Source organism: Xiphophorus hellerii, chromosome 1, assembly GCF_003331165.1.
Source record: "Xiphophorus hellerii strain 12219 chromosome 1, Xiphophorus_hellerii-4.1, whole genome shotgun sequence".
In the NCBI taxonomy this organism is placed as follows: Eukaryota; Metazoa; Chordata; class Actinopteri; order Cyprinodontiformes; family Poeciliidae; genus Xiphophorus; species Xiphophorus hellerii.
In genome coordinates, this window is record NC_045672.1 from 7,960,494 (window position 1) to 7,973,690 (window position 13,197).

At 37.7% G+C, this 13,197-nt stretch overlaps 1 protein-coding gene across 1 annotated transcript in view; it reads left to right on the forward strand.

The window, feature by feature from the left end:
* nphp4 (nephronophthisis 4) overlaps positions 1-13,197 on the forward strand; it is a 171,423-nt gene that overhangs the window by 4,447 nt on the left and 153,779 nt on the right. The window contains exon 3 of the mRNA XM_032576022.1: positions 12,651-12,820. Coding sequence (XP_032431913.1) covers positions 12,651-12,820 — 170 coding nt within the window. The remainder of the gene's footprint in view (positions 1-12,650; positions 12,821-13,197) is intronic.

Below are 13,197 nucleotides of genomic sequence, written 5' to 3' on the forward strand. Positions count from 1 at the left end.
GACTGTAAAAAGCCAGTCAGATGCAGAGTTGCAGTCTAACTGATGGCAGGATTTGACATCTTGAAGTCGAATAAAGTTTGACATTGCCTGCCAGAGGGGTTATTTTTTAGAGCCAACAAATATCAACAATAAAATGTAGCTCCGTGTAGTGTAGTTGAAAATTTATCCGAAGGCTCCATGTTGTTATATTTGAGCCGATATCTGGGGAGCAGCTGGGTGCCTGTGTTCTCCCTCAAACATCTGAATGTCTCTATGAATCCAGGCAGGAGGCCAGTCACCCACTGCTTTATAAATGGATCGGAGCAACGAAGAGCCTCCCCGTAGCTTCCAAATTTGAAATCTACTGAGGGCGGTACAAATTTGTCTCCTCACCTTGCAGCGTGTTTGTGTGTAAAATACACATCTTTTAGTGAAAAAGAAAGTGTTGCAAAAATCTTTTAGCAGTGACATGAATGAGTCACAGCTATGGCCCATTCTGATTTCCATTTTGCCACCATCAGTTTTCTCCATTCCCCCCCCTAACCCACCATCTGCTTGATGTTCGTTTGATCCAGCATTTTCGCTGTGCACAGCCTTACTTTGATCCACCACAATAGTCATAGCCGCCATAAAAATCCACTTGGTATCCCAATCAGCATCTAAATCCCATTATCCATCCAGGATAATAATATAAACCACATCATATCCTATAAGGACGATAAAGTAGGTCTGGCCCTTTCTCTGCCACGCGGCGAGAGCTGCAGCAGCTTTTTTCCCCCTTCTTTTTATTAGATTTGGCGCGTTGCTTTCGCGCTCATGCTCGTGTTTATGAGTGGTAAATTGCTGTTTCATATCCAAATAATGTCAGTGGGGTGGGGATTCACTCCTAAGCTGCATTAGCACGTTGAAAATTGCACCTCCCTCCCCACTCAGGCCATGATGGATTGATTTTAATATGCACAGAAAAGCAAAAATGTGCAGTGATTAAAGACAGAAAGAGAGGGAGCTCCATTTTAACTTGGTTTCATTTTTTTTGTACCTGTTTTTTGTCCCTAAACAGAACTCATCACATCATTACGATGCTGTCACAAATGCAATTTATTTTTTAAGTGAGCTGCATGGGCTTGTTAAAGTGTTTCTTTTATGGGCCAGATGCAGAAATCATAACCACTGATTGTAAAAGATCAAACCTTTGTTTAAAAAAAAAAAAAAAAAACAGGTTCATTTTTAACCTTCATTGTCTGTACTGTTTTAGGATGTTTGATATTGTAGTAAAGCAAAGTAATTTTAATGTTGCAAAATCTTCTGAATGCTTGTTTTTTTTAGGAGCAGTTGCAGATTTGATAAAATTTGCTACAGATTTTATTATATCTTGACTCAGATCTTTTGAATGGCAGTTAAAATATTGCACTTCAGATTTGTCTTCTCTGCAGATTTGTCAGCAGAGGGCAATGTTGTGCTATCCGTACGCAGAGAAGAGAAACAAGAGGAGGAAAGGGAGAAATGTGCATCTTTTTTGCATTGTCTCTTCCTGTGATCACTCCATTTGAGCTCCCTAGCCTTTACAGAGAACCAGTGGTTTCTTCTCACATGTGCAACATTATCAGACCGACAGCTGGGCTTGGGAGGAAAAGGCCAAGCTCCGTTCATGACCAACACAAACCTCTGTTTATCTAGGTCTCCAAATGCTTCAAGTTAGGACTAGTACATCTAAAGGTTTATATGAAAGTTTTCTGTTAGAATATTGAAAGAAAGGCCTAGGGTTATGCCTTTTTAAAAACAACAAAAACCTTCAGCAAGATGGAGTGCCATGTCTTAGATACAGATGGTGATTAAAAACACTTAGCTTCACTCGCTTATGCATCAACATAACCGTCAGCCATCAGATAGCCTTATTACACGACTTCAAAGAAGTGAGAAGCAGAAGACAGAATCTTACCGATGGGGAAAGTATTTGCATCAGTCCTGCAATTTCTCCAATTTTGTTTCGTAAGGATTTGGGGGTTTTTTTATTATAAAAATGAGTTGGTTTAAAGTGGGGCTTCAGTCACAGTCGTGCTGTAAAGCATGAGTTTCCACTCACTGAAAGCACGCAATATGTTGTCAAAATGAAGCTGCTGTTGCTGTAACAAAGCTCCAGTCAAAGAAGCTTTCGTTCTTTCCATTTTTTTCACCACCCTCTCTAAAAGCAAAGACATGTTCAGCTGAAGGAAAAAAGAAAATCTCTTTGAACTCAGCTGCATTTCTTTTTTTGTGTGCGATACACTGTGTTTTGCAGTCAACCATATTTTTTTTGCTCATGTGTTTCACAGCTTGTCAAGCGTGAACATTCAGCTGTTACGTAGGAAGGAACTGTGCCCTTTGCTGCTGCGTTTAGGGAACAGGTGATTACCAAGTTCTTATGTAGGACCCCTGTTTCATTCCAGTTGGAAAGAATAGTCATTAGATAATATTTAACCTTCCTTGGCTTCAATTTTGTTTCATGGGTTAAAACTTTTAATTCTAGGTTAAATCTGGTTGTCCTGTAGCTACGGGGATTTCTATCTCTGCAGTTGGACTCTGCTCTGTGATAATCTTTTGAATTTATGATTTTTGTTATGTTTAATAGTCTACTTTTAAAATCTACAGACATGGAGGCAAGAAACAAACATTTGCAGTAAGAGTTTTGAAGAAGAAACAGAATATTTTATTAGGATACATTTATGATTTGTTTTTGATGTTAGATGTATACTTTTTTAAAAATAATTTTATAACAAAAACCATGACATTTTCTTTAAGGAGTTAATGCTTACAGTGCATGGCAGAAGGTGTCATGCCTATTGAACCTTTTCACATTTGTCACCCTGAACTCCAATGTACTTTATAGCAATTATAATATGATACCCCAACAAAACATAGAACACAATTATGAAGTGGAGGGAAAATTATACATGTCTTAATAAAATAAAATAAAATCTGAAAAGTGTAGCATCTACTTGTATTCAGCCCCTTTGAGTCAGGGCTTTGTATGAAAACCATTAACTCAAAATCTTTTTGGGTGTATCTGCACAGCTTTGTAGCCTGAATTTCACATCATTTTAACACATGAACATGCTTTCTATTCCATTTTAGCGCTACCTGTATGTTTTGGCTCTTTAGCTTGCTGAAAAAGGAACCCATATTCCTCTGACAATTTTTTTTGCAGCTTTTTCTTTCAGTTTTACTGTTTTGCACCATCCAACATCCCATCAACCCCGACCAACTTCCCTCTCCATGCTAAAGAAAACCATCAGCATGATGTGGCCACCACAACATGTCAGTATGGGAATGGTGTGTTCAGGGTGATGCGTAACTACAGCTTTGTACGACGGTTAAATAATTTAGGTTTGGTCTCATCTTACCAGAGCACCCTTTTCTTCATGTTGTGAGAAATTGCAAACATGACTTCAATGGCTGTATTTCTTACCGCTCCAAGGACAGATTTGTGGAGGACATGCCTCATAGCTGCTCCTTAAACAGTTACAGGCTTCTTGGCTACTTCTCTGATGAATGGTCTCCACACGTTGGTCAGTTTAAATTTACTATGTGCTTCTTTTTTTGCAGTCAGAGGATGACAGCACATAATCCATTGGTTTGCATTGATAAATAAGGGTCAAGCTGTGTGTACAGTTCTTTTAATGTTGCAGTCACAACCTTTGGCTTAACCTTTGCTTACATTTTACACCCCATTGGTTAGTCAGCTCAGCGTTGTTCTGTAATCACTACAACAATGGAGATTTGATGAAAGATATCAGCCTATTCATTTAGTGTGGATTCTAAAATGTCATGCATTTCTATTTGTCTGTTTTTTGTTTAAATGATCAAGCACATTTGTATTATTGCTCAGTATTACTTGGAGCATTTGTGGGTGCATTACACTTGTTCTGTGAGTGTGTGTCGTATCTTTAAACTCCAGAGCTTTTTAACAATCTCTTGTGTACATTAAGCCGTGAATTGGAACCAGTTTGTTTATTGGAAGTATGTGAAAGTGTCACCAAATTTCATTTGTGCCCTGAGACACAAGTGTATTTTTTTTATTGCATTGCAGATTAACAAAAATAACTTCTCACACACTTATTGTCCACGTCATTAGGCACACCTTGTGGTACTGGTTAAGACCAGTTTTTGTCTTCAAAATTGCCTTAAAGATAAGAATGTTTTGACAATTGCTATTTAACTTATTTAGCACCTGCAGTCTAGATGATCATAACACCAACTTTGTGCACAAACTATACACTGGAATTTCCAGCAGGTGAAAGTAGATAGCACCAATTAAAACATTCAAATCATTTTTCTAAGCTCAACTTCCAGTCAAGATGTAAAAATAACTAGGTGAACAGAGTTTTCTTATTAATAGATGTCTTTTTAGTTTTGATCTTTTCATGAGGTTTACAGATATTTTTGTCATGTGTCAAAGATCACTTGCCCAAAATGCTCTAGAGGCATCTGTCGTTCTTTATTCAGAGCTGCTAAGTGCTCAGATAAATGTCTGGCTGTAAATCATCAACCTAGATCGAATCTGAGTCTGTTCTGTTCCCTTTCTCTTCCAATTCACGGCGCTTCTCCGAGTATGAAAACCGCCTGTGCAAAAGGTCGTATGATTGATGGACAAAGGAGCTTCCATAGCACAAGGACCCGTCTCCAGCCTACCTCTGTGCTTAATTCCTTCTCCCAACTGGCATTCCACACTAAAAGATATACACTTCAATTATACATGGGGACGATGGGGTTGAAGACTGCACGCCTTTCTTGAGAACTGATCAATATTTCAGTTCCGCGGGGACCAAACACATCGTGGAGCAGCTGCTGCTTAACAGCTTTACACAGTGGAGTGGCACATCCCCTAATACACAGCTATACACTGTGGGTGTGTGTGTAGGGGTGTGTATGCACAATCAAAGGACCTGAAGGGCCCACAACAGCTACTGCTGAGGTGACAGAGAGAGATGAGAGCCTCAAGGAGGTTTTAGTTGTGTGTGTGTGTTCAATTTTAGTGTGTGTTGGATATTCATACTTGCCTTGTATTTGACTGTTCTTTCTCCATGCCTGTCTACTTCTTCTCTTCCTGTCCCCTCTCCCTATCACATTAACACGCAAACACTCGGATTCTAAAACACACATACAAGAGATCCACACACAGCAAGCTCGTCCCAATATTTCTGCTATCAGCTCTCCCTGGGGTCTGCGCTGCCTGTTTGTGTGTGGGCGTGTGTTGAGACTGAGGGGAAAGAAAAAGATTCTGCCTGTCTTGTACTTTGTTGTTCCTAGCTTTGACGTGTCAATTCCATCTTTGCCTCTTTGTGTCTGAAGTCTGGCACAGAGACACTGTTTTCTTTCCTTGTTGCCATCCTGCAGCATTTTGTTGCCCCTCCACCGTTCAGGCAGCACCCAAAGACTGTGAAACATTTCACTCAGAGTTTAGCAAATGTCAGGAGACCAAAACCTCTGTTTCAAAGTAAAAAATGACCCAGCAAGCACTTCAATTTCTTGTTGGCAAAATTGTAGATGGTATAGAGTTTTGTTTGAATCAGATGGAGAACGTTTACAGATTTCTTATATCCTGTATATTGTCTTTTTCTGGAACTGAAGCCAGTTTTGATGTTAACAACTAGTAAGACTGTTAGTGTAACAAACTTGATTTAAGATAAAATAAGAAATTTTGGCAATATTGCTCAAGCTTTGTGTTTTTCTTTTTTTTGTCTATCTGTGGTAAGGTTTGACCTCCTTTAAAACATTTACATTTTAATGTCTAATAGCTACAGTCAGCCTCCTGCTGGGATATATATGGAGTGATATTTCCATATGTTAAACCATGAGAATATTATTATTTTCATATGAAACTCAGTGGAGTACAGGAAAAGACTTGTGGTGTTGACAAGGAGTCCCGATGTGCAGGAGATTTCCTGCATATCAATAATTTTCCAAGTGCTGTGTAACTACCCAGTGCATATAATGTTCACAAAAACAGTTGGTTTGAAAAATCTTGTCTTGTTGGTATACTTTTTTTTTAAAATTATTTTTATTCACCTGTCACACATACGGTATGCATACCAGTCTTATCTCTCTTGCTGCAATCCAGTGACATATTGGCCACAAGGGAGCCTGAAGCCTCAATTCTTGTCATTTTCTTAGCCTCTCTATCATCCACTCTGCCATCTCTCATCTCTGCTGTGCTTGTGACTGTCACAAAATTTCACACCAAAAGGATTTGTGATACTGATACCCACTGGTTCTGTGCCTGTAAAATGACTCGCTGAATCTCTCCTTCTTTCTCTTTCACCTCCTCTATCTCTTTTCTCATCCTCATCCTGCTGCCAGACTTGTATTAGAGAGCCTCATATATAGACTTTGATATCAAAGCATTGCAGCCAAGAAACTGCCAAAAGCATTTGCTTTATTTCTGAATCTTTGATTTTAGCTGGATGACTTGAACACTTGACAGCAAAGTCCCATAGTATAGGCTTTTGAGATGCAGTGAACGTAACAGTTGTCTAGCAAAAACTTATGTCCACAAGTAGAAGCTTTTTTTCCACATTTGTGAACAAAACGTGCAGCAATGTCAGTCTTGAACTCTGGAATCTGGATATTGTATCACTAGCTAAGCCAAGCATGCATATCATACATGTAACTTATTATCTATGTCCAAGTCTCCAAGACAATTCACAGTGTTGGTCAAATTCATGGCACTGCAAGTAAAACTGTGTGAAAAGCAATAAAATTAACCCAACTTTTTAAGCAGGAGCGTTTATAGACCCAGAAGCACAAATATTACTCTTGAAAAACAAACGCATTTGTAATATGTTTCTGTAGGTCATCCGTCACATAAAGAAGTGTTATTTGTATTACTAGACTGCACACAGTCACTGCATTTAATTATATTTTCAAATTTATTGATATTTCTTGATACTTTCTTTTTTAACAAACAGTGGAGTTGATTGTAAAGTTAACAATCCTGACAGTATGAACAATTTTTTGGAATTGGAATTTATTGTATGAATCAAAATTCTTCTTATAGAAAATTTATCACAATAAATAATAAACGATACAATAAATGCCCACTGCTACTCCAGTCCCCATCAGACCTAACAATATGCAAATAGGCTTTTAAAACACGTCATTTGTTTCTTTCCTTCTTGTTAAAATCGAATGGTTCTTATGAAGATGTGGTTTGGCTTCTCTGCTGCATTGCTCTAGAAATAATCTTCTGAAATTTATACAAACTTTTTTTTACCATCCTGCTCACAGTGTGCGGTGGTATGATGAATATGAGTCCTTTTCCAGCCCAGAGACTAGTGATGATTTTTAAGTAAGTAATTTTAACACTTTGATTTTGGAACATGTATTTCCAGGTTGAGGGGTAAATTATACTTTCATAGCTGTGTGAAAGGTTCCTAATCATTCATTTAGCACCAAAAGACAAATAGTGAAGCAAATGAAAAGCTTTGGAGGGTTAGGGCTGCATACGAAAAGCAAGCTCTAGGTCAGTGCAGGTTGTTATTCCATTTCCCTAAAATCATTTCCTTAAAACCATCTTAGTCTGATATGAAATTATAAAACAGCATTCTACCTTGAGAAAATTGATTATTTCAGTTAAGAAGAGGCAGACTGGCATCCAGTTTAATGACTCAGAACTGTAATTTCTTTCTTCGCTGTCGAAGGTACATACCCAAAGTAATTGAAAGAATTTTACTTGAGGTGTTTTGTTGTGCTTTAATTTTCCACAGTATTGCTTTCTCACACTTCCACTCACCTCTCGCTAGTCATAGATGGGTTCTATGTCACCCATAAATGAATCTTCTTAGCATAATGCTTCAAAAGCTGCTGACAGGTTGGTTGTTGACAGTGACTTCATACTACATGCCTCCATGTTGAAGTTATTTTAATATCACCATATTGCTCCTCTTCCATCTTGACTTAAGTTACAGCTCTTAGATATTTACCCCTGCGAGAATCAAGTGCCGCTTTGTTGCTGCAAAGCATAACCTCTCATTAGGCCAGACATATGTGGCGCCTGGTGTTGCTACAGATGCAAGCTATTTCTCTAAATGACTTCTCCCAGAAATTCAGTGGCATTCAAGTCACAAGAGCTCACAGCATTGTCTTATTGTACAGATCTGTTAAAATCTTGTTTGTATTGGTGGGGAAGCGTCATGAATATTGAACTTTGAAGAAACAAACTGACTTCTGTGTTTAGTACAAACCTAGAGGTGCAATTGAATGCAAAATAGAACAACCTGCATATCTTTACAATGACCCTATTGTGTTTTTTTCCCCTTTGCATAAGAGTAGTTTTAAAGAAATATGGTCAACCCTAAAACATTAATATATGCCTGAGCAGTGAACTGGTCATGAGAGTTTCTTTCTCAGCTCCTCGCTCTGCCTCTGACACTAAATTAAATTTTAAAAATGGCCATAATTCTCAGTTTTTACAAAGTAGTCTAATCAGTTCAGGTCAGTCAAAAAAAGAGGGAAAACTGCCCTTGTGGCCCAAGCATCAGACCAGCCCACTGGAAAATGTCCCGTTCCTCCTGATTACTACCTGTTTGTTAGTAAGAGATACAGTGGGACAGCGATATCTGTCCCACTGTATCTCATATGAGAATGAGGGAGCACATTCTTTATAGAGAAGAAGAGAAATCTTTAAAAATCCCTTTCATTTTAGTTTATTGCTTCTCTACAAACATTGACGTTACTACATATCTCTTCAATTGTATGCATGAATTTTCTGTATTATAAAAACCAGATTTGTGGGAATTGTCATTAATAACCGCAATGTTTCATTGTTCCCTAAATTCTGCCAGAGATTGTCTTAACTTTCAACAATGAGAAGACAAAGGAGTTGTTTCTGAGCCTTTTTCAAAGTATTCTAAATACTCTCTAAAACCTTCAAACATTTGGCTTTTGTCCTCCAACAATCTGCTTTCATTACCAAGTCAAATGTCTCTGCATTGATTGGAGCTGTTTATCAGCTGCAGCCTGCATTGATGGAAAGCTGACACTTGGCTGAACACTTCCCACCCTTTTTTATGATGACATGGTTTGATGAGAAGGCTTGATGCTTCATTTAGTGACTTATGTAACTCAGTCATATAAGATGCAAATCCCAAATCTTTCTGCTAAAACAGCATTTGAACACAGTGACTGAAATGAATGTAAGATGGAGTCGATGACAGTACCATAACAAAGTGACACTTTTCTAAGGAGTGCCAGGAATAAAAGAGAGCGATCTTGGGCATAATATTGTTGTTACCCTTTCTGCTGTATCCAAACAAGCTGGGGTCCATAATTTTATACTGAGAAAGTACAGTATATTTACTGGTGGAACCCATTCAAGGTCAGACTTTGTAGGAGTAGTCCCATCTTTCTAGATTTGAGCATGCTGTGCCCAGAGAAATTACAGAAATCCCTAAAGCGTCATTTTAGACTCTTTATTTATCTGCATGTTTAAATTCTTGTAACAGCACAGGTATATAAAGACTGAATTAATCTGGCCTCAGTATATCAATTCAGAACAACAAAATTAAGCTTCAGTTATACACAAGTCAATTTAGTCCAGTTCAACAAAGGTTTGGTAGAATATAATAATGTTTCAGTTCACACCAACAAATTTGATTACCTTCAGTAGGATTAAGAAACATAAATTAAGAAGTTCTATAATGAACACAAAGCATGGTGATAAATATTTCATTTCATTCCATATCTAGCCCTAGGGATGGAGGGGTTGGCATAGAGAAGGAAAACTATCTTGTAATAAAAAACAACAACAAAAAAACCCCACCTCTGGCAGAACCAGACTCCGAAATGGTGCTGCTGTCTGACTTGACCACCTGGGAACTGAAGTACAGTTATGGGCCAACAACAAATACAAATATACTCGCTGAAAAACAGAAAAATGATCTGTAGCCTCTATTTGATGATATTGCATTAAGATCCTTTTTTCTCTCAAACTTTGATCAAACTTTACAAAGTTTGATCTAAGCAAGTCAGAAGACTTGTGGGAAAATGCCCTTCAGACCAGATGAAACCAAAGTGTAGAAGTTTGGCCAAAATATGAACAAATGTGATGAAAACCAAACATAGCATTATGCACATGTTTGGATCAGCCTGCATGTGATCAGCCTGACAAGGTGTTAACCTTGTCGCTGAATCAGTTCTGAGTTCCTCTATAGGCTATAGTGATAAGTAGGACCAAATGTCTGACAAACAAATTATCTCAAGCAGTTGATTTGTGAACAGTAGGAGTTAAAAGGGACTCCACCAGAGCTGCCTTCTTCTGTCATGTTGTATTAATGAGAATCATGTCAAACAAAAACTAAACAATATTGTGAATTATATAAAACACGCTTCTGGAAAAAGACATGGTGGGCCTCCTGCTACATTATTTTTCATAGAACAGAACCGGCTTAGATTTTGTTGTCAATGTTGGGTTAGAACTGATAAATGATCTTGGTGAGAGCAAGATGAGGGCTATTTATCTTTTGAAAATATAGTCAAATTGCTGTAGATTGATGAGTTTAATTGTATTATCTTCACAACTTTTATGTCATATTTTGTATAAACAATCTTCTTTGCAGGAGACGTTGCTGTTAATGTAAAAAAAAAAAATGCAGACAAAATAATCTATATCACAGCGTCAGGAGAACTTTACTCTGTATGTTGTACTCCTTTTTTTTTTTGAAGTTCTTGTATTTGGAAAAATACTAGTCTTACTAGATGGTGTCTGTAAAAGGAAAAAAAAAAGAAAAAATAGAAATAAACAAGCCCCTTCTGCAGTTTGTGTTATTTTACATGTGGGTTATATGAACCTTTTTGCATCTGAAGTTACAGAGGGCTTGGAGAATTTCTTTATTTATAGGGTAGCTCAGATTAACTTATTTTCTGACAATATCATCATGGTATTGTTGGTGATTTAGAAAAATAACTTGAGTTGTTCCCCACAACCAGTGGATCAGAGAGAATTTATAGGTCTCCTTATGCTATTCAGACCTTTGTGCTGTGTGAAACAGGGTGGCTCTGGCACAGGAACGCTATTATTTCCAATTTGAGCACATCAGAGCCTGTATACAATTGCATCTACCTTGCACAGACAACAAAAAGGCTCCCAAAAGGTATTACCATCTCTGAGCTTGTACAGAAATAGCAGGTCAATGCAACTCATCCACATCCTGAAAGGAAAATTTGTTGATTTCTGTTCCTTTAGGATGATATCAACAATCGTATTGATTTGTCCCAAACATCAAAGCTCAAAAGAGTGCAACAGCTGTAATAAAATTAGCTGATACATCTTTCTAAGATAAGGATATTCTTTATTAAGTAGCAAGGTACACGACTAAAATGGAGATAAATCGATCCAGCAAGGTTGCTAATTTTTTTTGTTTTGCGCACGTCTCTACTTAAATTCCTTACAGTTTTGTCACAACAGCTTTCAGTGTATTCTAATGCATGTCTAATGTGAATCTGCAGTGTCCTTGGGATATTAGGAATTACCTTCCAAATGCTACACTGGTGTTATGTTTTTATTTTGAATGTCCCTGAACTGCTCGAATGACAGCAACAGTTGATGCTTCCAGCCAAACAAAGTACCCTGGGACAGTGCACCATCTGTCCTTGTTTATAGGTCATTTCCCTGATGTGATTTTCAACATGCTGTTTATTGGTCATTATTATTATTTTACATGTCATCTTCATCATGCTTCTTTCATCAGTGTGCTCAATCCCACTCAGGCTTAAAGAAAACAAGTCGTTTCTATGTGTGTCTGTATTCTTTTCCTTTATTCTTATTTGCCAGATCATAATTTGTTTTCTTTATTGCAAGGATGCAATATACCCTGCTCACATATAAAATCATGGGATTGTGTATCAGTGCCCTTGGCTAACACAGTCCACCCTTCTGTGATGGCAGAAATAATGTAGATAAGGACATTAATATTTTAACACAACATATGTGGCCTTGCAGACCAAACCTTTTCCATCCTATCGTACTCTGTAACTATCACAAACACATGGCTAAAGATGTATTATGATGGACAGCTAAAGGTGTTAATGAGCTGGCTCCAGTGCCGAATGTGTGAGTTTTTAAAAAGAAGAGGACCTGTGCGGTAATTAGAATATTTTTGTTGGAAAACTAGGTCATAAATATGCTTGAAATGCTTTAATGTTGATTATTCTCAGTACAATAGTGTTTTTTTAAAGTGTTGTGAACAGGAATGACAAAATAGTAAAAGCACCTAAGAGACAAGCTCTTTTGTATGTCTGCACATTTGGGCCTTTGTACAAATGAAAGAAAACATGAACTGTGCAAGGTGAAAAATAAACTGCAAAACAGAAACCTCTCAAATTATGAGATGGAAACCATGTATATGTACCTTGAATTCTTGGAAAGTCTTGGAGGATTTGTCACTTTTTGTCCCAAATCAATTTACAATCTCAGAAAAAGTGTGTTTTTACTTACTAATTTCTTACTTTACAGTCAGTGAATATTTTACCTTCAATATTGTATACTTATTGTCTTTAATTTTGAAAAACTTTAGTATTTATTGCAAATGTATGGCTTTTGTCTTTAAGATGTGGGAAATTAATCTCAAAGCATTCTGAACGACTAAACACTGTAAGTTAGATAATCTCCTTTGGTGTTCCATGTGTTTATTTCTCAGGTTTTGTACCTGCATACGTCCGTGCTGTTGCCCAGCACTCTGGTCGTTGTGGAGCTAGTGTCGCTATCAACCAAACCAGACGGCTCCTATCTGTCTCTGGGGAGAGGCTTCAGCATTCTGGAGCTTTTTACCAACAGACCAGAGGGTCCAGGTACTAATGGAGACAGAAGGTGATTATTGAACTCTTAATTACCACATACATGGATTAATGAGCCTTCTCATTAGGACACAAAGGACAGGTGTATTTATAATGCAGGAGGTTGATGCTTTCTGTCCAGCCCGGTTGTTTGGTCCTGTAATGTACATGTTTTTAGTTATTGTAAAAAATAGTTCAAATATTTGAGTTTTTCACAGCATCCACGAAAGAAATGCTATTATTCCTGTGGGGTTTAAAGCCACCTCAGTCTGCTCTGGTGTTGGACAGTTTAATTAAATGTAGCTGGCATGATAACAGACACATTTAATATTGAGAAGGTTATAGGCTCACAATATTAAAACATGACGTTAAACTGAAGCCTGTCTCCAAAAATGCCACGTTGCCGCCAAG